The sequence below is a fragment of the Balaenoptera borealis genome, assembly GCF_965194805.1.
Source record: "Balaenoptera borealis genome assembly, chromosome: 14".
NCBI lineage: Eukaryota > Metazoa > Chordata > Mammalia > Artiodactyla > Balaenopteridae > Balaenoptera > Balaenoptera borealis.
The window spans coordinates 70,390,530-70,417,814 of NC_138875.1; the positions used below are offsets into that span (position 1 = coordinate 70,390,530).

At 39.4% G+C, this 27,285-nt stretch overlaps 2 protein-coding genes across 24 annotated transcripts in view; one reads left to right on the forward strand and one right to left on the reverse strand.

Moving 5' to 3' along the window:
* The window catches only part of MTMR3 (myotubularin related protein 3), a 143,654-nt gene that overhangs the window by 88,621 nt on the left and 27,748 nt on the right, over positions 1-27,285 (forward strand). For 16 of the 23 annotated variants that reach the window (XR_014234279.1, XM_082354685.1, XM_082354693.1 and 13 more), the window contains 10 exons: positions 1,001-1,090; positions 1,519-1,635; positions 4,551-4,583; positions 9,161-9,243; positions 11,292-11,458; positions 17,908-18,004; positions 20,537-20,650; positions 25,069-25,271; positions 25,793-25,924; positions 26,912-27,023. Coding sequence is in view for 22 of the 23 variants with exons in the window: in XM_082354685.1 (XP_082210811.1) it covers positions 1,001-1,090; positions 1,519-1,635; positions 4,551-4,583; positions 9,161-9,243; positions 11,292-11,458; positions 17,908-18,004; positions 20,537-20,650; positions 25,069-25,271; positions 25,793-25,924; positions 26,912-27,023 (1,148 nt within the window). In the remaining variant the exon portion in view is untranslated. Of the gene's footprint in view, positions 1-1,000; positions 1,091-1,518; positions 1,636-4,550; positions 4,584-9,160; positions 9,244-11,291; positions 11,459-11,976; positions 12,006-17,907; positions 18,005-20,536; positions 20,651-25,068; positions 25,272-25,792; positions 25,925-26,911; positions 27,024-27,285 lie in introns of those variants that run through there. The other 7 variants (XM_082354701.1, XM_082354703.1, XM_082354683.1 and 4 more) reach the window with 3 other exon arrangements.
* The window catches only part of LOC309611018 (uncharacterized protein), a 177,161-nt gene continuing 167,888 nt past the window's right edge, over positions 18,013-27,285 (reverse strand). Inside the window, exon 4 of the mRNA XM_082354738.1 lies at positions 18,013-19,261. Within this exon, the coding sequence (XP_082210864.1) occupies positions 19,187-19,261 (75 nt within the window). The 3' untranslated portion in view covers positions 18,013-19,186. The remainder of the gene's footprint in view (positions 19,262-27,285) is intronic.

Genomic DNA, 27,285 nt, shown 5'->3' on the forward strand with positions numbered 1-27,285 from the left:
AAAAACCTTGAGTATTGTTTGTTTATAGATAGGATTTTTCTTTCTTTGAGATTAAAAAATTGTTAGAAGTGTGATAAGTAGCATGTGTGGAAATGTCCAGTAACTAGTGGTTGTATTTCTCACTGGTGCTGTCAGTTTAACATGATACGGTTTTGCTCATATAAAATTTGCTGTGTAGACAGATTCCATCATAATATACAGTCAGACTTTCCAACAGATTGCTTTTTCCCCCTGCCCTGGTCTTCCTATACCATAAAAATTCATAATGTAAAAGACTACTTTTTAATATAAATTATAATTAGTTCAATTCAGGTGCCATTTAGATTATAATTTATTGCTTCTTTGAAATTGCCTTAATGGAAATAAATCTAATTTGTAATATAAAGCAGATTATGCTAGGGGTAGTGGTTCACACATGTTTTCAGTTTGAGAATGCACTTCTTAAGTTTACATTAAAAAGAAAAAACTTTCTGTTATGGAAAGTTCACATATAACCAAAGTAGACACAGTGGTATAGTGAACTCTCACTTAAAAGTTGCATGAATTATCCCTCATGGACAGTTCTGTTTCATTTATGCCCCATTCCCTTCCCTCTCCAGTTATTTTGAAGCAAATTCCAGATGTGAGTCACATCATTTCATTTTTATATAATGCACAATGTATCTTTCAAAAATAAGAATTGAAGGTTATAACTTAAGAGAAAAAAGCCACTGTATCTTGGTTTCTCCTAAAAGTAATATACTAACAACTTATTAGTGCTTAATAGAAATGTTCTTAACTTCTTTGACTTTTTTTTTTTGGCATTGGTGTGTTCTCCGTCTAAAGGCGCCGAATGTATTAGATGGAACACTTTTGGGGGTGAATATTTTTTCATTGAGCTTTCTGCCAGTTCACCTTGGTCACTGGACTCTCAATGTTATTATGCTCCTAGACATGGCAGAAAAACCCAATATGGATGAGTAGGAGCTTTGAAATTATTTAAACATTTGGGTTTTTCCAGGATGAAGAGACTCAGCACAGCCTTGAGTGCATCCAGGCCAATCAGATCTTTCCCAGGAAGCAGCTGATCCGGGAGGATGAGAATCTTCAGGTAATTTCAGGCCACTTTTGATTGTGAAATAAGTATTAAGCATCATAGTAACAATGTAGCAGAGCTAATGGATTGAAGTAATGTACTATATATAGGAAAATATGTATTAGAAAAATATATATTTTCCTCAGCCATACACATAATAGAAATGTAAGCTGGAAAACATCTCTCCTTTTAGAAAGACTTTTTTTCCTGAGAATTCACTGAGATGATCATCTCTGTGTCATTCCTTCTGTAGTCTAGAATATGAATAACTAGGTTTTATGAATCTTGAATGTTGTGGGTATAAACCCATCCTCTTTAGGTCCCTTACCCATTTATGTACTGTTTTTGAGTGACAGTGTTTATCATCCATTCACCTGACCCATGTTTGAACACTTTGCTTTACTGCTTCAAAACTCTGAAGGGTTTCTTCTTCCATTTTGAAGGTTCCTTTCCTTGAACTTCATGGAGAAAGCACAGAGTATGTGGGCCGTGCTGAGGATGCCATCATTGCCCTTTCTAATTACAGACTTCACATCAAGTTCAAGGAGTCTCTTGTTAATGTAAGTGTTTCTCAACTGTTCTCCCACTAAAGTAGATGGAGAAAGGAAGTATTCAATAAAAAAACTTGTTAATGTTCTCAAAGAGAGGAGTGTTATATGGGGTTTGGTTTGAAAACCTGTGTGCTCTGCTTTTCTCTCACTTAATTTAAGCACTCAGGGACACTAGGTTAGCAAGCAACTCTTGTGCTTGATTTAAGATGATACATGTAGTTGTCAGCTAAGGTGTCCATTGTCTAGTAACACTGCATGATTCGCAGTAGGTAATGATGTACCATTAAGCTTTGTAAGGTTGCAAAGGCTGTGTAGGCTTTTATTCCTCAATTTTTAGTAGTTGCTGACTGCCTCAGTTGAGAGAATTTCCTGGACCTTAATGTCAAATGTTGAGTTGTACTTTGAGCTCAGTGCAGACTTCTGTTGTAGGATGAAGTTATTCTAATGGCTCCTTAGTGGTATAAGTATAGATGTCAAGTACAGTGTGTATTTGCATAATGGACTATATATTGCTGAAGAGAAGGAAGGCTCTCAGTTTTCGAGTGCATTTACCCTTTTCAATTATGAGGGTATTCTCAGTGAACTGGTTCTTCCAGCACACTTGCCATCATTAATAGTTTTCAATAAACGTGCCTTTCACCACAAAAATGTGAAGGTTCATGTATTTCAACCAAATGAATGCCTTCTTCCTTCCTCACTGGACCGTATTGTGGCTTTCTGCACTTTGGTTCTAGCACAAAGAAGTGTATTATGACATCTTGTAAAAGCTCAGGACTGTACTTTCATTCAGATTGTGTGTTTTGGGGTTCATTTGGGGATTCTTAGAAAAAGTTTACTCAGCCATCCAGAAGTTACCCTATTCCTTCATCATATTTTTCCCTTGTCAAGACCCAAATGGCTGACATTTTCTTTGTGGTTGGCATTTATTATTTTAGTATTTATTATTATTCTTTGTAGTTAAGCATTTACATCCAGGAATCATTGTGGCCTGAATTCCTCCTGGTTTCTAGATTTGGGTTATGATCATATCTGTTATGTTAGTTTTCTGCCTATCAGCTAAAATACACACTGGATTCATTAAGGAAAGAGGCATGTTGTGCTTTCTTACCATATAGCACTGTATTCAGAAGGGCCCATTTGGAATTGGGTGGCCGTGATAGGAGGGGACAGGATTGAATCTCCTATAACATTCCAGCAACCAGACGTTTCCTACCAGCTACTGTGGAAATAATGACAGTAATAATTAGTAGAATTGCCCAATTTAATTTTGTGTTTAAACTGTGTTTAAATGTCTAGAATTGATGGAATTGTAATTAAATTGCATGTGGAGATAATTTAGTTTCATATCATTGCATTTTTCCATACAGTCCTCTGTCTCTCAGCTTTTTGGTTTATGGCGAAGTATTTCAGAGACTATTTTTAGATCTATTTGGGAATATGGTCTATTGGAGAGAAAGCATGGATTTGATCATGTCATTCACCAGCCTGAAGCCCTTCAGTGTTTCTTAACTACTTCTAAGATGAAATTACTTAGCATGGTATGATCCTTGGTCCCTGACAGCTTTTCTGTATCCCTCTTTTCCCCCTTCTTCCTTTTGTATTGGTAAAACCACCCTCCTTGGAATCTCAGACATACTTTACACCTCTGAGTTCTCTCTTCTCCTACCCAGGGAACTTCTCTTCATCTGTCAAAACCCAGTTCAGGTGATAAATTCTTCTGTGAAGCCTTTCTCAATCCCAGTTCCCTCCCTGACAGTTTATTACCCTCTCTTCTGGCTTCTTCTGTATCTTGAACATACCTTTACAACATTTACCAGATATGCTGTAATTTTTTGTTTATTCATCTTTGTATCTTCAGAATCCAACATGTTTACTGGTGCCATGGTATTCAGTAAATACTAAAGTGAATTGAAGTTAATAGGGGTTTGAAATTGATATTAGACCATTTTTAAACCCCCTTTGGGTTTAAAGTTCATTTTAAAACATACTTCTGTGTAAATACGCCTGTGTCATCTTGTCTCTTAACAGTAGCTGTATGAGTAGGTTGTTTACTGGAATTGTTGGTCCCCCATTGTGACTGAGACACAGTGCTTAAGAAAACTTACCCCTGTTCTTACTTTTGACCCATTTCTTCACCTAAAAGTGCTTTCCATTTAGCATTATAACCCTCTAAGGCATAGAGCCTGCATGTCACGTTTTAAAAAGCCCAAGATAATGGTTTTGCACAGAAAAATGGTTGTGCAAAAGTATTTTGGCGTTGCAGTGACTTTAAACATTTCAGGTTGAGAGCGACTAGGACTTCTTCATACAAATAAGTTAATCACATCGCAGTTAGTGCTAAGGTTCCTAAAACCTGTGGTTACTCCAGGAAACAGTGGCTCCTCCTACACTAGGTCCTCCCTCAGCAGATGAGTATTTCAGTAAAATCTGTGAGATTAAGAGACCCCCCCCCCTTTAAAGGTTATTATATCTAAATCAAACATAAATCAACCATCACCCAGATGTGCCAGTATATATTGTGGCATGCTCCAGTTCACATCATTTTGTATGCTTTTAAATCAACACACATCATTTTGTATGCTTTTGAATCAACACATTTAGCACTTTAGAAAATGACTTACTACTATCAAGCTTTAAATAGCTACCTGATAATCATATATTCTCTGTTAATTTCACAGCAGCACTGAGATACATCATTACTTTAATGCACACACATTCACTGGGTATCAAGTTTCCAGTTTCTAGGGTAAAGAACCTCTGTAGTACAGTTCAGTTGTATTTAAGGTACGAATTGCTCCCATTCTGTGCTTTTCCCAAACTGTATTTTTACATATGTACAGGTATTTGCTCAACTAATTTATAAACAAGTAAGTGTTCAAGTGGAGTTCATGAAATTTTTAAACAATTCTTGTGTAATTCAATAGACCGCCTCTCAATCTGCTGCTTCTGCAATTCCAGTAAGTAGCATGAGAATTCTAGGCGGTTGTTGCACCTGTGCTTGGAACAAACTGGTTTTGAGTGTCAGATGCTCACCTTGCAAATCAGCAAAGTGTGTCATCTCTGCATGAGTCCCTTCCCTCATATTAGACAAAGTTCAAGTGGTTTCCTGTATGAGGACAATTTGTGCGGTGGGGATAAAGCCACACAGTTTAAACATAAGCGGGTGGAATTGTGACCTTCAAAAAATGTAAACTGAATTTCAACCAGAAATAATTTGTAAAGTCAACATGAGTATTTAAAAGGACATTAAAATTCCATTTCCAGACTGCTCTGTTAATGCTTCTTAGGAACAAGCTGGAAGTATACTTGGAAACAATTTCCTTAGCATTTTCCTAGATTCTTTCCATTGCCTAACTATTGTACATCAAAAATCTTCATTCCCCAAGCATCAAAAGGAGGTTATTGTTAACAATGCACTTTGGCCTTAGCATTCATAAATCAGAAGAGGCTTCTGAAACCAGTGCTGGAAGAGTATCTTGAAATACCACAGGTGAGCAATAAAGAGTTTGGGTCTTTAACCTGTGACAATCTTCTTCCTCTGACTGGTTTTTAAGTCATAAGAGTTAGAGCCCAGATATTCCGGTGTGTTACAGATTTTAGGTTAAGACTCATTACATTATTTTTTACTCTGCTACTGCCAGTTTTACTTCACATGTGTATGCAAGATTAGTACTTCCCATTCATGCTATAAAAAGGGCATTTTTTTTAAAAGGTATACATTATCCCACTTTTAAATTCTGGTGCTTAAAAAATAATTCACACACACACCCCCACCCACCCAGAATGAATTATGGTAAATATAGTAGGATATGATGATATAAAATTCCCTCTGGAATGACACAGTACTGTGGGTCTTTTATACTTGTGCATGTCTATTAAATTTTTAAACTGCCGCTCTTCTGCTTTTGTGGATTGATGCTCTTATGAGTTTTGGTGTACATGATATAACTTTTGACCTTTTGAGGAATTGATTAACAGCACTGAGTGTGTTTGATGTATTTTGTGCATGAGTTTGGTGGGTTTTATAAGAGGAAAAACACTGTAATGGGAGATAGAATTGCCTGGGAGGTAGAAGGCAGAGGAGAAAGGAGCAAAAAGAAAATGAGTTGCTACAAAACACTGAATCAGTGGGTAAGAGAGGATTTGAATGTGACTTTAGATTTCTTCGAATTGCCTCTAAGGAATCTTGGTTTACATTCTGTTTTCCTCTTGAAGATCCCTGGTGAAGAGGCTACTACTTAATTGTGAAAGAAAAACTAAAGTAGAGCTCACACAGAAGGGAAGGGCATCTTAGAGGAAGAAAGAAAGGAGTACCACATGTAATGGAAGGACCCTGAGCTAGAGGACAGCCATGGATTCTGGTCCTGACTTGCCACTAGCTTTAGTGTAGTGGCTTAACCTTCCTGGGCTATAAAATGGTCTGGCTCTTGTGCCTGTAATTCTTTGTTATGAGGTTGAATATTGGGTATGTCTAGTTACGGAAATGGTAAGAGATCCTCCTAATATGTGATGAAAGTTGAGAAACCTAAATCAGTGGACTTGCCTTTAAAAAAGTACAGAACCTTATTATGTTTTGGTTGGATGTATGAAGAGGAAAAGAAGCCTATCTCTGGCTTTTTAGAAGAGGAGGCAGTCTGGGGGCAGGGGTGCATTGAAGAGTAACATTGAGGTGAAAGGGGAAGAAAAAAGGGAGATACTCATTTGATATAAGATCACGTATTTCTCTTTTAGGTCCTTGTTCTTGCTGCATATTAAACTTCCTTGCATATGACAATCTGCATGATTATTAAAATCTGTTTTCTGTGTCTATGACTTGAGTACACATGGTTGTTTCTGGTGACTTGCTAGTATCTGTATACTAGCAACCAACATTTTTATCCTTATTCCTTAAATTTGCAGTGTTAAAATACATGAAAATTTGTATATTGAAAGCATTTAGGTAGCAGATGTTTTGCATGCTCTGAGGTGTTGCATATTTGTATTTTGGAAGTCTGGACATAGGCTCTTGGGCTCTAGTCCAATAGTAGGGATGTAAAACTTACCTGTTCTTTGTAGCAAAATAGCACAGACTGGTCCACTCCCTCCAGCAGCTGCTAATAGCGTTAGTTGGTTTTCAAGTTTTCTAGCTATAAGGAAAGGTGATAGAAGGGGATCTGGGATGCCAGTGACTGCTGAGAGAGCACGTGGATTTGTAAAGCTCACTTCTCACTCTACCCCAGGCTCTTCCCATTCCCTGTCCCTGGGACTTCCTAAGTTGTGACCATCCGAGGTTGAGAAAGCAAAGGCTTGTGTCATGTAGGAAGGTTGGAAGGTTGTCCAAGGAAGTCAGGAAGCATGCAAAATTTGGCTGGTAAAATTTTAGAAAATTGAGATAAGAACTCAGGCCTCTTAATTGCCAGTCTGGCAGCTCTTGTTTGTTTGTTTGTTTGTTTGTTTGTTTTGTGTGTGGGGAGAGGGAGAAGGGAGTTGTAGGTTTAAAAACAAAGAAACCCAACATGAATCTGTTATAGGATACCCAGAGGACTGGCCTGAGAACAAATCAGTGTCCTCTTCTGATCTCTTAATCTCCTATTACTTCTTCACAATTTATCCCCACTGATACATTGTTGGGGTTTTTTTCCTTCTTAGATGTACAGGTCTTGAAAGAATTTTTAGCTGCATCAACTCCAGTTTCTCACAGCACCTTGGGGTTAAGGACTTAAACAAAAACAGAGGGCCAAAGCTCCTTTTTTTTCTCAGAACACAGGCAAGAATTCTTAGCCTTTCTCTTACTTCTGGTCCTATAATAAGTGTAAGGGAATTTTGTTGATTAATCAAGAAGGCTCTAGTCCTGAGGTAGAACTCCCAACCATTACCTGAGTAGTATTATTTTGCTTTCTTACCCTTTTTAATCCCTGCCCCAGTTTGTTTGTTTATTTGTTTGTTTGTCTAAGATGTCTGGCATTGGGCTTCTTTTTGATCTCCACATCCTTGTTCTGAGAGTTCTCAGCTGACTCTGGCAACTGCATGATGGGGCAGCGTTTGCTGGAAGCCTGTTTCTGAAACTGGCTCAGCTAACAGGAGGGCCACCCTGTGCAGGCAGCACTCTCTTGTTTCTGTCTGTTGGAAGAGACTGCCTCCTCCTCATGCAAATCATGAACTGTTGGAATGCTCCTTGCAACTCCCAGAGCCACATTTTGGTTGGGCTTGATACAGTGTAAAAAGACCCTTTTCCAATGAGTGAGAGTATCTACTGTTATTTTTACCAGGCTCTCTTTAGAAGTTTTGGAAATTGCTTTTTGAAGCCAGGGGTTGAATCAGGATAAGATGAGGGACAGAGGGAGGATTCTAACAACCGCTTAAGGATTTGTCACCCTGTTCAGATGCTTTCCCTCCTGTCTGCCTGCCTTCTTTGATCCCTCTCCACTGTCATACTTATCCTGTGTTCAGTAGTCTGCTGACCAGATTGGCAGGGAAAGAACCATCCCAGCTTACTCATACCTTGAGCCCCACTTGGCAAACAGGGCTCCTCAGCTTGTCTTTTTTCTTTTTTTCTTTTTTTTGGCTGCGTTGGGTCTTCGTTGCTGCATGTGGGCTTTCTTTTCTCAAGTCGTGGAGAGCGGGGGCTACTCTTCGTTGCAGTGCGTGGGCTTCTCATTGCGGTGACTTCTCTTGTTGCAGAGCACAGGCTCTAGGTGCACGGGCTTCAGTAGTTGTGGCACGCTGGTTCAGTAGTTGTGGCTCGTGGGCTCTAGAGTGCAGGCTCAGTAGTTGTGGTGCATGGGCTTAGTTGCTCCATGGCATGTGGGATCTTCCTGGACCAGGGCTTGAACCTGTGTCCCCTGCATTGGCAGGTGGATTCTTAACCACTGTGCCACCAGGGAAGTCCCCTCAGCTTGTCTTTTGAAGCAAATTAGACCTAGCTAATTAAGCCACTGTGAGACCTGCTCCCTTCTCCTCGATACCTAGCCTACTGAGCAGAGAGCCTGACCCGCAGCTCTGTCTACTCTCTTGTCTTTTTTGTCCAACCTGCAGGCAGTTCAGACCTCCAGTCTTTTTCAAGATTCTCCTTTGCTAACACAAAGCCACAAGCCCACCTTGTCATTTGGGGCAAGTGACAAGTGTAGTCCCACTAGCCTCTTGATCTGCAGCTCTTTCCTGTCAACAAGACAGGATAACTATTCTGGTTCCCTTTGGCTTCTGTGTCATCACAAATCACAGCTAGCTCTAACCTTGTAAAGTAGTACTTTGAGAGATGAGTTTGAAAGTTTGTTGCCAGAGAGATGGCGTATTTCCCTGTTCTTCCAGATGTGGTGCCTCCTCTTTATTTGTTATCTTTGTGCTATGACATGACTTGAGGGCACTGATTAGAGATTGAGAAAGGGAAACCCTCAATCAGCCAGGAAATCACTTGAGTGCTATTGATTTAGATGAATGTGCAGTTCTGTGCTTCTTTCTCCTGCAGAGCTTTCTAATCACTCTTGCTGGACACACTGAAGAACTGCAGGGTCAATACCTTTTTGACTAAGGGAACTTCATCTTTTTTTAATTGCAGGTTCCATTACAGCTTATAGAAAGTGTTGAATGCCGAGATATATTTCAGCTTCATTTGACTTGCAAAGACTGCAAAGTTATCAGGTATGTGATGAGTTTATGCTGTTGTTTAGTGTGGAAAATACTTCTTAAAGGATGGATTCATGATTTGATAACAGAAAAACAGCTTTTGAGGGTCAGCCTAGTTAGGAGTATTTTCGGAGTAGTTAGTCCCTGAAATATTTTATCTTTAGCCTACTTTGCTATTGGAAAGGTGTTTTTTATTTTTTATTTGGACATGATTTTAAATTTACAAAACAGGTACAAACATAAAAATAGTAAAGAGCACTAGTATTGTTAACATTTTACCCTATTTGCTTCATCGTTTGCAGGGGGCGTGTGTGTGTGTGTGTGTGCGCGTGTGTGTGTGTGTGTGCGTGCGCGCGCGCATGCGCTAGTGTGTGAAATTCTTGTTCTGAACCATTGGAAAGTAAGTTACATAATCATGGCTCTTTGCCCTGAAATACTTGTGTGCTTTCTTAAGAATAGGGGTATTTTCTTACATAACCCACAGTATCATTGTCAACTTCACAATTTTACACTCGTAATACTTTTTATCCAATCTACTCTCCACGTTCCAGTTTTGTCAGTTGACCTAATAATGCCCTTTATAGCATTCCCCCACCTCGTTCAGAACAGGATCCAGTCAAGGTCACGTATTACGTTTAGTTGCCGTGATTCTATAGCTTTCTTTAATCTGAAATGTTTTCCACCACGTTTCTTTATCTTTTATGACATTAACGTTTTGAAGAAAAAATCTTTTATTTATAATAGAAAGTTTCTTATTTTGTGTCCGGTGTTTCCTTGTGATTAAATTGAGGTTGTGCGTTCTCAGCTGGAATACTGCATGTATGAGGTTGTGTCCTTTTCAGGAGATTGTATTACAGCTGGAGGCAAACAGTGTTCATCTGTCCCTTGCTGGTGATGTTAGTTGTGATCACTCTCGTCAAGGAGTCACCGGCTTTCTGTGTAATTTCTATATTTTCTCCCTTGCAACTAATCAACAGTCTGGGAGGCGCTTTAAGACACTAGAAATGTCCTGCTTCTCATCACATTTCTCCAGTGTTGGCTTTATCTGATCTAATCTTTACTATAATGGTTGAAAAGTGATGCCTAAAATGCATTTTAAATTTAGTAGCTCTACCAGTTTTTAATTCCCCAAGTTTTTTGCTTTATTTCTTTGACCTATTCTGGAGTGCCAGTAAACATTTTGTGTGGACATATTGATGAGCCACACTGATTGGGACAAGGGAGAGGAGAGGTTTAAGTGACCTCCTTGGTTTTTTGGTTTTTTTTTAAACTTTTGTTGGAGTATAGTTGATTCCTCCTTGGTTTTAAGGTAAATATTTAAGTTGCTTTTTAGCCATTGAGATTTGGCTTGCTTTTGATAGATACTGGTTATAACTCACAGTTTTAAAAGGTTGCTTATTAATTACTCAATCTTAGATACTGCATTTGAAAAGATAAAGTATTTTTTACACTAATTATTTTAACCTCCTAGTTATATATACTGAAAATTGCACTTGATAATAGAACTGTTTTGTTCTCTACATGGTAACATCTGAAAGTTTCAGTGTAATGTATCTTATTTTTGATCTAAAGTTGCTGACTTATTCTAACTGCTAAATAGATAAATTTTGAAATTATTCCCTAATTGGCTAAAAGTACTGTGAACTGTTTTCGAGCTTGCTGTAATATGTCATAACAAAACAAAAAGAACTTCTTTAAACATATTCTTTGAGAAGGGCAACCATAAAGCTTTGGTGGAAGAAGTGGAATAAAACCCCATTCCTGCAAGAGAATGACTACCATTTTACTTTAATAATTGTCAATCTCAGAAGAGATTTTATTACTCTAAAAAAAATAGGTTTTCCACATGTCCAGCTTTCTTCTTCTTGACATTTTTCACCATTGGCTAAAATTTGTTGGACATGTTTTGTTATTATAAATCATAAACATTAGACCACTTCTAGTGCTTTTTTGACTGTTGTTATCATTTCACTGTGAGTAGGCACTCTTGAAATGGTGGCTACCCTTAGGTTTCATTGTCAGCTGTCTTCTGATTACATTTGTACTTGTTTGGCTTTACAAAGGTGTCAGTTCTCAACCTTTGAGCAGTGTCAAGAGTGGCTGAAGAGACTGAACAATGCAATCCGACCACCTGCTAAAATAGAAGATCTCTTCTCATTTGCATACCACGCTTGGTGCATGGAGGTATACGCCAGTGAAAAAGAGCAACATGGAGACCTGTGCAGGCCAGGTAGGCCTTTCTAAAATGTGCAGATGGTGGCTTTATTGAATTACTGCTTGAGATATCCGTAACATGAAATGGGACTCCTAAGCATTCGTGTATTTAATCAGTGTACTTTTCATGGAGCACGTAGCATTTGCCCATCATTCTCCTAAGCTCAACGGAAGATGTTTCCTACCTTTCAGGGGGAAGGAAAGAACACTAGACTTGGCATCACAATTTACTGGGCCTGACTAAAAACACGTAGGGTATGGGTGTTAGGGAAGCCCAGTGGAAGGGAGCCACGAGCGTTACATACATGTTTGCGAAGACTTCACGTTAGAAGTGGCTTTTGAGTAGGCTTTGAAGGTTGAATAAGAGTTCATTGATAACAGACTGGGGAAAAGAACTTTGGACAGAGCAAGTAGCATGAACAAAGGTACAGAAGTGTGAGGTTAGGCCACAGAATAATGGATTACAAAATGGCTTTTTGCTGTGTTTGAATTTCAAGTCATAGATTACCTTTTGTCACCCCTTTCATCTCACAGATGATGAAACAGAGGTCCAGAGAGGCCAGGTGACTTTTCTCAGGACAAATAAAGAAGTTGGGCCTATACTGGAACCCAGGCTTCCTGACTCCTCATGAAATATTTGTCACACTCACTGTCTTTCTCCCTCAAAAATGGTGTTGACCAAGTTCATGCTGTTTCTCTGTGTGTAGTTTTCTATAAATTGTATGTTGCCGTAAATAGAACTTTGCTGGTCCAGCACCGAATCTTTAATGTGTCCAGCTTGGAAGCAACGTCTTGAATTCCTAAGCAGTGAAACGTTGTGAGCTTCCTTCCAATAAAGTTTACTCTAGAGACTTTTTCCTTTAAACCTCAATTTTCAGTCCTGAACCTTCAATATTAACAATTCTGCCCTGGGTTGTTTTAAACATTGGAGGCTAATCTAGCAATGCTTGGATCCCTTTGTTTCCTGGCTCATTCACTGGTTAAAGCTTTTGGTTCATATATTTAATTAAATTATAGCAAACACAAACATATTTTTAAAGATGCTTTAATATGTACTTTTGTTTGACCCTCATGACCTTGTCAAACAGGCAGGATAGGCTGGTGTTTCTGTTTTGGGAGCCAAAGAAACGGAGACTCAGAGGTAAAACCTGTTGCCAAGTCCCACTGCTAGGCAGTGACAGAGCCAGGACTTGAACCCAGTTCTCAGCTATTGGGAGCTGACTGTTTGGGGTGCTGTGGATACAGAGACGAAAAACAGAGGCACCTGCCCTTGTGGAGCCTCAGGGAAAGCCCCAGGAATCCAAGCTTCCCATAAGCCTGGTCAGCCAGTGGAACCCAAAGTCGTTCACAAGAGTCACCCACACCAACCTTGGAAGGTGATGAGAATGTGCCTTAGCTGTCTCTCACTTCACTCCCTTATCCATTGCATCTTTCTTTTTCCTTCTTTATATGAGATGCCATTGTATTTTAATTTTTTTTGTTTATGGCTCTTTTCAGCTTTTTTTAGTTTTTAAAAAAGTAACGTTTACATGCAATGAAATGCACAAATCTTACATGTATATTTGCTAAGTTTTTAACCATTATATCTTATTTATTAGATTTTTAATCTCTACCATCTCCTAGGATAATGAAGTTATTGAGTGTATCTTGCTGTATTATGTTATATAAGAACTTTGATTTGTTTAAGGCTCTTAACTCCAAAAGGCATTCCCTAGTTTTGGGTTGCCAGTGTTTAGTTAACAAGGCTTGAATTTCTCCTAACCTGTTTCTCTCACAACCACAGACTGAAAATTCCTCATCTTTAGATGATTCCTTATTCCCTTGATAATTTAGTTTCTTTAGGATTTGAGTCAACTCTCAGAATATTCCTAAGATGTGTCAGATCAAAACTTCACTCCTGTCTATTAATTATAGATGGCTTTGTCCTGAGCTGAGATGACTTTGGTCCCCAGGTCTTTCCCTTCTTGAAGATATTTGGTATTCGTTGGCCACCAGGACATCCAATTTCATGTCTTTTCATGGGTTTGTGATGGATGGAGGCATTTGGGGGTTAGAATACTGATTTGGCAACTAGAAAACCTGAATTCAAACCTGTACTCTACCATTTAATTTTAAAAATAATACTGGGCAAGCCATTTATCCTCTCTGTACTTTAGTTTCTTTTGTTCTTCAAAGTGAGACATTTTTCTTCTTCCTGCCCAAGCTGATCTGGATATTCTGAAGATCAAATCTGTTAATGCTGGAGAGTTCAGTTCAGTAAATGTTTGAGTGCCTCCTATGTGCCATGCTTGTGAATACATTTTGGAAATTATGAATATACAAGACGGTGCCATTGTAACTGATAGGAATTTACTCTGAGTAAAGGTTGTATTTTCTTTTCAATATATACATTCCACACTGAAGTCAACCTGCTACAACTCACATGCAATCTTACTGTACTTTAGTGACTTGGTTTGAGTGTGTGTATATGTGTATGGCTTTTTCCTTTTATATATTTTCACTGTGGAGTACAGAGGAAAACCTGCTTTTAAAAAATACTGTGGTGGCATTTTTAAAGCCAGTCAACCTAGTTCTTTCGTCTCCACCCAATGTCATTGAGTGTTGGTGGTGGCTACAGCATTACTTACCAATTACGAGCAGACCAGACAACCACATTCTTATAAGTCATCTTTATGTGAGACAGCACTTGAGATATTTCAGAGTCATGCCATTCTGTAATCTGCCCCAACACATGAGACCACAAGCATAGACTCTGAAGGGTGGAAGTTAGTTTAGTCTTTCAGAAGTTAATAAAACCTTTTATGGATTCTTCTCTGCCTAGCCTGTTAAGAGTAGAATGTGTCAGAGAGGGGGGAAATGGGAAAATTACATCATTACCCTGTATTCATATAAATCGTAGTTTCTGACTGTTGAACCTGTCATAGTTAAGCCAGCCATACTGTGGCCACAGCTGTAGGTCTTAATCTGCTTTGGAGGAAGTCACCACATTGCTGTTGGAGTTCATTGTAAAACTCTTGACTCTGCTCTTAGCCCCATTTCAAACTCTAAATAAGAATGGACTGGACTTCCCTGGTGGTACAGTGGTTAAGAATCTGCCTGCCAGTGCAGGGGACACGGGTTTGAGCCCTGGTCCGGAAGATCCCACGTGCCGCAGAGCAACTCAGCCTGTGCACCACAGCTACTGAGCCTGTGCTCTAGAGCCTGCGAGCCACAACTACTGAAGCCCGCGCACCTACAGCCCGTGCTCCGCAAATAGAGAAGCCACTGCAATGAGAAGCCCGTGCACCGCAACAAAGAGTAGCTCCCGCTCGCCACAACTAGAGAAAGCCTGCGCACAGCACCGAAGACCCAATGCAGCCAAAAATAAAAAATAAATAAAAAATGAACAGGAGAAAATTAAAAAAAAAAGAATGGACTAAAGCTTAAAGCTTCTCTCCCATATGCTCAGCCTCCTTCTCATTTTAGCTGCCTTCTTGGTGACTGTTCTGTACTTCAGCATTAATCTGGAGTCCTGACAGATGACTGGGCAATTCAGTTGCTATTTAAGTAGCATCAGACCCACATCTCTGACCTCTCTTCTATGATATACCCATTAAGCACATTTTGATTAACTATGAACAGCATGACTCTGGGTCATATACTGTTGTGCAGCTGCCTGTTTCGTATAAAGTAAAAGCCCTTGTCAGCAGAGTCCGTTTTCTGAGTTTAAATGCAGTCCAGTAAGTGTACATCTAGACGACTGTACTGGGACCTTTGTTCATAGAAAAGAAGGATTCTTCCCTCCGTATTTGAAAATCTGGGAGGGCTAGTTCTCACCTTCTCTGACTCTGATACTGTTCTTCCTCACAGTAAGGGCCTGGCCCTTCTATCCCAGGCCTTTAAATTGTGTATAATTGTAGGCTTGAATACTCAGAGTCACCAGGAAGCTAGACTTTTGGGGGGAAATTTTTTTTAGACTGCTGGTTGACACTGTGGTTATGATAGAGGGATTTACTGCTTTAAAATTTTTTCATTCTCATTAAAATAAGAATTGCTGGACTGTAGTATAAGAAATACAAAATGTTAAAAAGGGACAGATCCTCATTTGGGGATGGGGGAGGCACACAGGAAGGGTTGAAATGGAAATACAAAGCTAAACAAATAAATTGGGGTATTACAGCATATCTAATGTTGAATCAATGGAGACACGAGAATTCTGAGAGGGGAGTTCTTAAGGGAAATCCAGCAATATATGTGCTTGGCATGCACTTTTCTGGCAGAATAAACACAAGTGAACTTCTAACACAGTTTAGCAAAAGCCAGTTGAATTACTCATGTATGTAAGGTCTGCTGCTAAATTTTTTTTTCAAGCAGTGGTTTTCAAACTAGGTTGTGATCCACCAGTAGGTCATGAAATCAAAGTTTTAAGAAATGAAATATGAAATGAAAATTCAGGATAGAAAATATCAATGTATCACGCACATAGTAAGGGTGGGTATTTTGTGAAACTTTAAAAAATAAATGTCATATTGAATTGTGATGTAAAACATTCTTATTGTGGGTTGTGATGGTCAGTTTCAAAGTTGATGAAGTCACTGCTTTAGAGGATACAAAGATAATTAAAACTCTTCTCAAGGAACTTGAAATAACAGATTTTCTGTGCTCACTACTCAGTATGTATTTCTTTGTGTGTGGCTCAGAATTTCATGCCGGGGATGGTAATTCTAAGCCCTTTCTTGGGCAATTGTTCTATGTAGAAAACTGCCTGAGGAGGAGGGGAAGGAGGTGGAAGAGAAGGAGGTGGGGGGGGGGGGGAGGAGGAGGAGGAGGTTCTTGTTGTTATTTTGCCCGTGATTATTTTAAAGTTATAGAAGATCCTATTTAGAGTATCTGTGTGTTTAAGATAGAGGTACTAATGTAAATGACCATTAATTAAAATACCTTTACCTTTTGCAAAGACTTGGAGCTGTATCCCAGGTTGGGGAAAATCTTGGCATTAATTAATGAACTTGGAAGTTGCCATAGTTCTTACGGCTTTTATATTGGGATTAAAAGTGAAAGGTTCCCTGTGTAGAATTAGTGATGCTCACCATTCCTTGCAATTTGTAGACAGCACTCCAATTCAGATAGCTTTTTCCTATTTGGAAGATTATATTGCTTTTAAAACTTTTCCAAAATGGGATAGATTCAGTTGATTATTTCTTCCTGCATCTCTGAACCTCACCTTTTTATAGCTCTCCTTCAGGAAACATATAATACTTAGTTTAAGCTCAAGAAAACCAGTTTAAATGGGAAGTAGTTTTATAGACTTGTCCTTCATTCAAGTAATTGCTATTTCGTATTCTGAAGCTCTTCTCCCAGGGAGAGCAAAGCTTTGATCACCAGTGCTGGCTGTTTTGTGCTTTTGTTACTGTAGTTTCTCCCAGCCCCCACCAGTATTTATTTTACAACCTATAATACTATATGTTAGAGGTACTGCTTAATGGTTTGTTTCGTTGTTGTTGTTTATTTGCTTTTTATAAAATTACTGCTCTAGGACTGTTTTCAAGGAAGGAAGTTATTTCAGATTTAATGACTTTTATGTTCGGTTCATTTCTGCCTTTGTTGCTCGCTGTCTTGAAGAAGCAGCCAAATTCATTAGGGCAAATGTAGGCAATTATACTTGTTTGGGTGGATGTTCTTACAAATGCTCAGCACTGTAGTTACTAGTGTGGTGTTTCTTGAGATTCCTGGGTACTGGCAGTTAAAAGTCCCATGATCTTTTAATTGCGATTCTGTAATCTGTAAGGTTCTGAAAATCAAAAGATTTTTATTTTATTTGGTAGTTTGACTTGATCTGAACTAACTATTTGTTGCTTTATTTGTCCCATTTAGTGTGAATTATCCATGCATTTCACTGTAAAGATGTTAATGTTTGGTTAATGCTGTTGATATCATTAACCCAGTATTATTATACATGCACACCTTAAAATCCAGAAAATTCAGGTTCTGAAATCTGGCCCAAAGGGTTTCTCATGAGGAGTTATAGGTCTGTACTACTCTTCTTGATGAACTTGTTGATTTTATTTATGTATACCATCAGTCTCAGTGTGGAAATGGGAAAGTAGCCAGTATAGGGATAAGAACATGGGTTTTGAGATGAGACAGACCTGCCATAATAATCACCTCAGTCTCAGTTTTGTCCTCTGTAAAATGAGCCCGGTGATACTACTCTCAAATTTGATAGTAGTGATGAGATAATATTCTTTTTTTGATTTTTAGTTTATTTTTAATTGAAGAGATAATACTAATTCTTAATTAAAATCAAAATTAATTTCCTCATTTCTTCTTATAGTCTTATCCTGGCAGGAGATTTTTTTAACTAAATATGTTATTTATACAATACCTTTTTAAAAATAACTGAGCAGGGTAGCAGTGCTTTCATTCCACCTGATGTGGAAAATCGTATTCATTTCGTCCTTTCTCCTATCTGTCTGTGGTTCCTAGGGGAGCACGTAACATCAAGGTTTAAAAACGAAGTGGAGCGGATGGGTTTTGATATGAACAATGCCTGGAGGATTTCCAACATCAATGAAAAGTACAAGTGAGTTGTATTTGATTCCTGTGGACTGTGTTTCATGGCCACTGCCTTTGCAAGAAACCCCAATTCTCATGTGGCAGAACATTTGAATTTAGACTTTTTCTTTGAAATGGAATTTTATTTATTAAATCTAAATGCCTCATCTTCAGCGTACTTCTTGAGCCTTCTGTTCCCATTGCTATCACTGGAGTGGAAAGAGATCCTTACTTAGTAGGATCCTGGAACCTTCCTTTCTATCCCCTCCTATTCTTCCTGGCACATGCATGTCTAGATAATATTGTGCTTACCTGTAGACAGGGAGTTTCTGTTGTTCTCATCACTGCTTGACATCACATTAGAGATAAGATTAGTGATCTCAGAAGCAGTGATAAAACACTTGGTTTTTACTGTAATTTTACTCCAGATCCTATGAAATAGGCTACCGTATTATTCTCTAATTTGTTGATCTAAAACTAATGTCACAGCTATGATCGCTTAACCATTAAATATTAATGTAACCATTATTAAATATTTCCCATTACCTATTTCCCTAAAAGGTATAAGAACTTTGGTAGGGGAGGGCAGTTAACTACTGTGATTTTGGTGATCCAAATTTCTATAAAACAAAAGAAAATTGTCCAGAATTTTAAAATTAACATATCCTCCTCTTAAGTTTCCCTGCAGCAATTGGAGGCCTTAATCACTCTGTTGTCCTTCCAGCTGCCTCAAATTATGATAGGTATTTTCCTGGACTGTTTGTGGGTAGCCACCAGAGCATTTCATTTTTTGTTGGAAAAACGACAGCTAATTACTACGCACAGCTCTTAACATGGATCTTGGCCAAGGAGGTGGTGTGAAGAATCAGGAGCTACAGACGTGTCATACCTTTGCCTGTTCTCAGTGACAAGTCAAATTAGAGAATTGAGGTGGAGAGAGGAGGGGGGTCCTCAGGGAGCCTGAGGCTGGCACAGGCTTTGCTCACATGTAACCCACCTTTCCTATACTGGAAACTGCTTATCTACAAGTGAGCAGCTCATACTTGCTGAAGAGCTGACTACTAGGTAATGTAATCCTTAGAGAACAAGGAATACAGTGATCAGAATACTGGGTGAAGTAAAACAAAACCTGAATTAAGCTAAGCTTGTTGAGAAAAAATTTTTGAGTTCAAAAGCTAGTGGTTTTCAGAAATCTCTTTTTAATATGGATTTAAAAAATTAACTTCTTTGAGTCCACTATTTCCACTTCAGAACCAGCCTTCAGCACATTGAAAAGTTCTTCATACTACAAAGGAAGAATAAGAGCCAAATTTACTCTTAAGTTTAAAAGAAGATAAAAGGAACAAGACTCATGGTTAGAGTGTTAATTTATAATCTGTGTCCTAGGTTATTTTTAGGAGTTTGTAGATAGGTATTAGGAAGTTTGTGGAGCTACTTTTGGTCAGTCTCCATTCTCCTGGTTAGGCTTTTGAATTCCTGATACTTAATCTGGAAATTGAGAATAAGAGAGAGAGATTTAGTCCAGAGTGATCAGAACCCTCAATTCCTAAGCAGTTTGTATTTTTCTGCCTCTTCCCCTAATGCATAGAGTAGGCTAGGGCATGGTGGTAGAGATGATGGTAGTGGAGGAGGAGGAGCAGTTTGTATATTTTTGGATTTGGATTAAATGTCTATTGCCTTCACTATTGAGAAGGAATATTGGGTTTCCCAGAGAGAGACATGTCTTGTAAGCAAAAAACCTATCAGAAATAATGCTTTCTAGGGCACCAGCTTGACTAGTACGTGCCTACTAGTATTTTCCCTAATGAAAACAGCTTTTCTTAGGCAACATGGTAAATCAACTATAATATAAAATAAAAGTTAAATTTAAAAAAGAGAAAAACAGCTTTTTTTCCCCTTGAGTGTAGTTTATTCTGAAGGATGTTTTATAGAAGTTATGATTAATAGCATATTCACATTACTAACTTGGCTTAATGGAGCTACGATTATGTATGCAGATGGGGCTGACCCGTAGTGCTCTATAAACCCACGGCTGCACCTGTTACCTATAATTAGGACACCCTGTTTGGTTCAGATCAAAGAATATGTTAGTAATCCTATGAGGTCTCTGGAAACTTGAAATTGTGGGCTCTTGCCCTTCTTCTCATGTTTCCCTGAAAGACTGAGGGTCTGGTAGAGGTAACACAGACTTCCACCTCTGCAGTTGGACTGGGCATTTGTGTAGTTAGAAATGACCCACATATTGGTTACAACAGTTACAGTGGAGTAACTGCCTCTCAACTCCCCTTTTTACATTGATAGTTAAGATCGCCAGATTTCCAAAAGGCAGCATCAAGTGGAACAATCCAAGATAGTATCATTTGACATACACATAAGTAAACACTTAAGGCAACCCATTCTGCTGAGCAGGCCAAGACTCAGGTAATGCTCCTCATTGCCTTTTAACTGGCTCTGGGGTAGCTTGATTGACATCCTTCTGCTGGCTCACTCATGTCTCTCCCTCTTCTCCCCTCCCTCTCTGTCTTCTTCCCTTCTCCCTCTTCCTCACCTTCCCTGTTAGGCTGTGTGGTAGCTATCCACAGGAGCTCATAGTGCCTGCTTGGATCACTGACAAAGAACTAGAAAGTGTCGCAAGCTTCAGGTCCTGGAAGCGCATCCCCGCCGTCGTCTACAGGTAAGTAAGCCTGGCCAGACCCAGCTTGGTTTGGTGCTGCTGCCCACTGCATATGGTCTGCTGCTTCTGTTGCTGCTAACCTGGGGGTGGTGGTTCAGGGAACTTTCCAGGTTATTCTGTACTTCCTTATTGCTGAAGCTGCTTGTCCAGTCATATACCAGTAATTCATCTGGAACACTACCTGATGATTCAGTTGACACTGAAAAGAAAATTTTAATAGAAAAGTGGCTGGACTTGCTATTTTAAGATCCTTCTGACATTCTGTGGGAAGATAATGTGCTCATTGCATTTAGCTTCAGATGTTGGCCCTTGGATTGAGAGAGATGAATCCTAGAAAGTAAGAATTGGGAGTATAGATTTCAGTCATTTGTGATTGTCTTTGTGGTTGAAACTTTGACACATGGAAGAGGTCTGCTTTGAGAGGGAGCATTTAGGGAAGAAGGCTAGGGCTTGGCTGGATAGATGCTATCAGAGATCAAAGGCAGGAGAGTCAAGGGAGGCAAGTTCTAGAAGGGGGTGGTGGTGTGGTGATGAGCACAGGTTTTAGAATTCAGGTCTTCTCTCTGACACACCTTGCTGTGGCACCTTGAGTAAGTCCCCTAACTGACCTCAGCCCATTCCCAATTAGTAAAATGGGAATGATGTTCTTACTTCACAGGTATGCTGCGACATCTGAATGGAGCACTGGGCTTCCTAAGCAATGTCTGGAGTAGGTTGTATTCCTGAGGGCTGCTTTTATAATTCAGTGAATAGCTAGCTCAGTTCTCACAGAATCATGTTAAATTTTTAAGAAGTCATTCCCTCTTATTTTGGAACAGTTTCAGATGTCCTTGTAATATCACATTCTCCATTTCATTTTTCCAGTTTGCAGACATTATGGACTCTCCTTGAATTCGAGCCAAACCAGTGAGGCTTAGTTAGAAACTCATGCCAGGGGGCAGTCCATTGAAATACTGAGGTTGTAAGAAGGGGTTTATTTCCTTGTGGAATTCCCACTGAGGTAACCAGCTTGTTTAGTCCATGGAAGGCAGATTCTGATGCCCACCCTGAAGAGGGAGAGATGGAAAAGTACGTATTTGCTTCTGTCCCAGTGGAACCCATTAAGTTTTCAATCTCAATTTTCATCACCGTTGTTTTCAGATACTCCTAGAAAAGTAGGTCACCAAATTTACCTATCACTCAAGTGGTAAGGATGACACAGGAAAGCTGAAAGGATTAATGAGTCTTATCAGTGATCGGCCCAGCTCAAATAGGGAAAGCAGCCAGCTGCTGCTCTGCAGACAGCAGCTGTGTTAGATCAGCAGCCCTGGCATTTGTGAGGTTTGCTGACTTTGAGCATAAGGGGAAAGGATTCTCATTCTCAAAGTAAGGGTCTTTTGGTGAATTCTCCCTGTTGGTAGAGAGGCCTGAAAGTGTAGGCTGAAGAAAAACTTAGAGTAAACATGGGAAGCTTCTTTCCCCTTCCAAAGTTTTTTCCAGAGGGCATAAGTTTCCCTAGCTCAGGTGGCAGGATGCTTCTGAATCCAACATGTGTTTACTGAATGTAGTTGTCTGTAAATTGCACTAATGACTCCTGAGGTTGCTAGCAGCAGTTACTTGACAGCACCATGCTGAACCAGCACCTGATTAGTGCTTTCTCCTATGGTGATGAGAGAGTGCTTAATTGGATTTATTATTGAAGACAGAGATTGCTTTAACACAGAAAGATGGTGCGAAGGGCGCCCATCTGTAGTGCAATTCACAGCTCTCCCCCTTTGTGCATTGAGTGTTAGAAACTTCTAGTCATTTAGGGAGTTGATTAATACTAACTTAGGGATAGTTTAAACATTTGTATCTTTCTATATAAAATTGAAGCATTTAGTGTTTAGTAGGGGACTCATACATTGGACATCTTAATTTTTATTTTTCCTTGTTCTATTTGTAAAATGATGGAAATGCTCTTTAGTGATTTTTAGCTGTAGTGTTTTCGTTCTCTTTCATGCAGTCTAAAGCATTTAGAAGACTGCAGAAAACTTCACTGCTTATTGCAGCAGTTCAGTTACAATCTAGCTATTATAATACTATGGCCCTTAGGGAATTCCCTGGCAGTCCAGTGGTTAGGTAGGACTCCTGCTTCCACTGCAGGGGACACAGGTTCGATCCCTGGTGGGGGAAGTAAGATCCTGCATGCCATGTGGTGCGGCCAAAAAAAAATAATAATGTGGCCCTTAAAACCCAAGACCCAGGCCGATGAGTGCCATCTACTGTTCCTCTTGAGCATTGCTGGGAAAGATTTCAGAAGAAAAGGATGTGCAGGAAAGGCCCTGCCAGCCTATCCTATAAAGGGTTTGCTGTCAATCAGCTCATTGGTTACTCAGCACCTATTATTATATGCTAGGAGGCATTTTAAGAATCAGGTTTTATTTATAGTTTGGTGAGGTTTTATTTATAGTTTGGTGAGGTTTTATTTATAGTTTGGCTCCATTCAGCAGGTGACCCAATTGAATGTGTTGGCAATACACAAGTACTCTCCATTATTTGTCCCCTAATGAGGGAGGATTTAAAAACTACAAGCAAACTGATGGTTCCAGTGGAATTTGATTATTGCCAAATTTAATTTATTGCTTATGAGTTTTAGGATTAAAAACAAAAATCTTTCTCACGTTGTTCCTTGAACAAGATAAATAGATTCAATAGTCTGTTTTTTAAAAATCCATCTGTGCCCTACATGTGTTATATGTGTGTATGAATATGTGTTTAGAAACAATTTTAATGGGAGGAAAAGACATTGACAGTTCTCTCTAGGATATAGAATTGGGAGACATTAAAATTTTTTGCTTACTAGCTTTTCTACTCATTTATTTTTAAAGTGAACTGATTACCTCTATAACTTCTAAAAACAGCTTTATTGAGATGTCACATACAATTCACCCTTTTAATGTGTATAGCTCAGTGATTTTTTTTTAGTATATTCACAGTGTTGTGCAGCCATCACTACAATTGTTTTAGTACATTCTCACCACCGCAAAAAGAAACGCCAGATCCATTAGTAGTCACTCCCCATTCCCTCCGCAAGCTCCTTAGCTCTGGGTTATCAGTAAATCTACATTCTGTCTCTATAGATTTACCTATTCTGGACACTATATAAATGGAATCATAGTATGTGGTCTTTCATGACTCACTTCTTTCACTTAGGAGCAATAACATACTCAAGGTTCATCCATGTTGTAACATGTATTAGAACTTGATTCCTTTTCATCACCAAATAATATTACCTTTATAACTTTTTAGTTGCTAAAATTGCCTAACTAAAATTCCTAATTAGGAAAAGCTTGGGTTTTAAGAGCATCTTAAGGTAGACTATGAGTATGATTTCTGGTCTTATTTCTTGATAAAGGATCTTATCAGAGTATGGCTTATTGATGTTTATGCTATTCATTTCCTTCTAATAGTTTACAGAAGGGTGGCTGGCTCATTGAGCTATCTGCCTATAGTAAGAGCAGTTGTGATTCATGAAATGTCAGGAGGTTTTGTAAAGCAGTCCACTACAGGCCAGGTAAGTATTTCAGTCCCACGTGTGGGATCTTGTTTTGAAAAGAATCCTCAAGCCAGCCCTAAGTGTACAGTTGCTACAGTGGGCCCTCAGAAGTCAGTGAGGAAACAAATGTTTGTCAGCATCTATTATGCTAGGATATTCAGGTGTAGTATTAAAAAGGAGAGATTAATGCTTCATTATTAAGTGTGGTATTTGTAGTTTATTTTTTACCTGGTTTTCCAAAAATAAATTTAAATATTCAGGTATTTTATGAATATTTTTCTCTGACAATACACTTTTAAATACACTTTTATCATTTTGTTGGTTATTCTACAAAGGTCTCTAAAATGGTTTGATAATCAAGAAAGATGCAGATAGGTTTTGTTATTTTTTATTTTTAATTATTATTATTATTATTATTATTTTAAAAATTTATTTATTTGGCTGTGCCGGGTCTTGTTTGTGGCATGCAGGCTCTTTTAGTTGCGGCATGTGGGATCTAGTTCCCTGACCAGGGATCGATCCCGGGCCCCCTGCATTGGGAGCACGGAGTCTTAACCACTGGACCACCAGGGAAGTCCCTAATTATTACTTATTTAGTTTTTGTCCACACTGCACGGCATGTGGGATCTTAGTTCCCTGACCAGGGATCGAATCCGTGTCCCCTGTAGTGGAAGTGTGGAGTCTCAACCACTGCGCCGCCAGGGAAGTCCCGGGGTTTTGTTATTCTTGTTGCTGTATAAGACTTCTGCCCTGAGAGGACTTGAAGCTAAACCATCACTTACCTGCAGTCAAGCTGTTCATTAAGGCATTTAAAATCTACTATCTCATTTTCTGTATGAGCACAGAGCATCTGAATGGGCCCACTGGGATGGGTACAGTTGTTGTCTTGCTCCCCGCACAGGCACCAGAGCAATGGAGCTGTCATTGCCCGCTGTGGACAGCCGGAGGTCAGCTGGTGGGGCTGGCGAAATGCTGATGATGAGCACCTGGTGCAGTCAGTAGCCAAAGCTTGTGCCTCCGACTCCCGATCCAGTGGCAGCAAGCTGTCAACTAGGAACAGTCCCCGAGACTTCCCCAATGCAGACCTTTCTGATGTGGAGTTTGGTAAGGTGCTCCCTGGGCCTCTGGCAGCAGTTTTTATAGCATCTGAGAACCTTTTCTTGAAATGGGCTTCTTTATAAGACACAGAATTTGTTTCATAGGAGAGAGAGAGTGAAGCGTCAGTTGATGGGATTGTTTGAGGAGTCATGGATCTTGGCAAAAACCAGAAGACCCTCTGTTTCAGACTTGGTTTAAGTGGACTAGAGTGTTTGTTGTCTTTCTTGCCATCGTGACAAGATGGAATATATATGTGATAGGGGACCTGCAGTGTCTCCAGACCATGGGGGGAAACACCAGGATTATGTTGTAGTTATTCTAGGACAGATGTAGAAATGCGGTATAGGAGATTGTAGGCAAAATAGAAAACAAACTAGAGAGAGAAGTCCTATTGTATTAATGTAGTTTTGGTTAGGTGGATTTCAGTTTTTTGGGTACTGTAATAAGTGCCTGTGGTTCTTATTTTGCAACAGTTCTGGGAGAGACAGGTTCATTTAGTTTTTCCTTCCTGCTCCTGATGTCCCTAGATTCTTCTCTGTCAAATGCTTCAGGAGCAGAGAGTTTAGCTGTCCAACCACAGAAGCTTTTGATCTTGGATGCACGCTCCTATGCAGCAGCTGTGGCGAACCGAGCCAAAGGAGGAGGCTGTGAATGCCCAGGTGAGGTGCACAGTGCTTTCGTCCCTGACCCTCTGTCCCTGTGAGTCCACCCCATGCCCAGCTGGGTCTTAGTTCTCAATTTGAAGTGAATGGAAAGCCATGTTCCTCAACCTATCTTGAGACAGCCAGAGCTCCTTCTTGGATTCTTAATACTGTATGCTCTTTTTAAGGGAGAAATGGAGGAGGAGGTGCAGTGAAACTAAAGAATCTTCCTTCCCTGTGCCAACTTTTAGGTGATAAGGAAAGTAAATCCTCTCCCATAATAAGGCCTGTTATGTTTGGAAGCTTCTTCTTTAGCAGCTCAATTTCTCAGCCTTCTAAAAGCTTTCTTTGTGTTTGACAGTGGGTATGCTCATTACTAGCCTCACAGAAAACTCCTCACATGACTTTTACTTAGAAAACATGGGGTAGAAATTGAAGCAGCAAATACAAAACTCTAGCAAAGTGCCTCAGTGCTGACCTATAACACCCCTACTGTTTGAACGCTGGCTTTCTCCAAGGAGGGACCTGTTAGGTGCCAGTTGTGTGCTGTTGGAGCAGGTAGAGGCACTGAGCTCCTTATTCAGATGAGAGCTAAGCTGGAATCTAAAAGCAGTTGTACCAAGGTGAAATTTGAATGCAGAAATGCATGGTTCTGCTAGGTTCTTTTCAAAGAGATTCCAGAGATGCAAGTTAGTAGAGGCCCAAGAAGTAAACCTGGGGTAAGATGGAAGTATACAGATCTTTTTTTAAAAAAAATAACAGCTTCTATTTTATATCAGTATCTTCTTCACAAATCTAACCTTCCTTTTTGAAAAGACAGCTAAAAATCAAGCACTGTTTTCCTCTCATAATAAAGGACTGGACTAATAGGCATCAAAACATTGGCATTTCATTAGTCAGCAGCTACAGTGGGTTTATTTTATAGCCGGTTTGCTCCTTTTAAATTTGGCCATTTGGACTTTAAATTCAACATATTTGTGTTCTCTTTGTTCTTATTCTCTCCAGAGTATTACCCGAACTGTGAAGTTGTTTTTATGGGGATGGCAAATATTCATTCAATTCGGAGGAGTTTTCAGTCTCTGCGATTGCTGTGCACACAGATGCCAGATCCGGGAAAGTAAGACCTTGGCTTTGGCTTTAAGTTTGCACTGATTTTTTTTTTTTTTTTTTAATGAGTTTGAAGGTGTCTTTCTATTTTTTGGTAAATTTCAGTTTAACTTTCAGAGTCCATGGTTATTCTCATTCCTGTGTTAGGAGCATGCAGCACAAAGGAGGAGCTGGAAGAAAAATCTAGCACTTTGAAAGGTTTAAAATGTGCAGCAAAGAACAGATCTCAGCCCTCAGAATGGAAACATTGCCTTCTTATTTTTCCTGGGCCC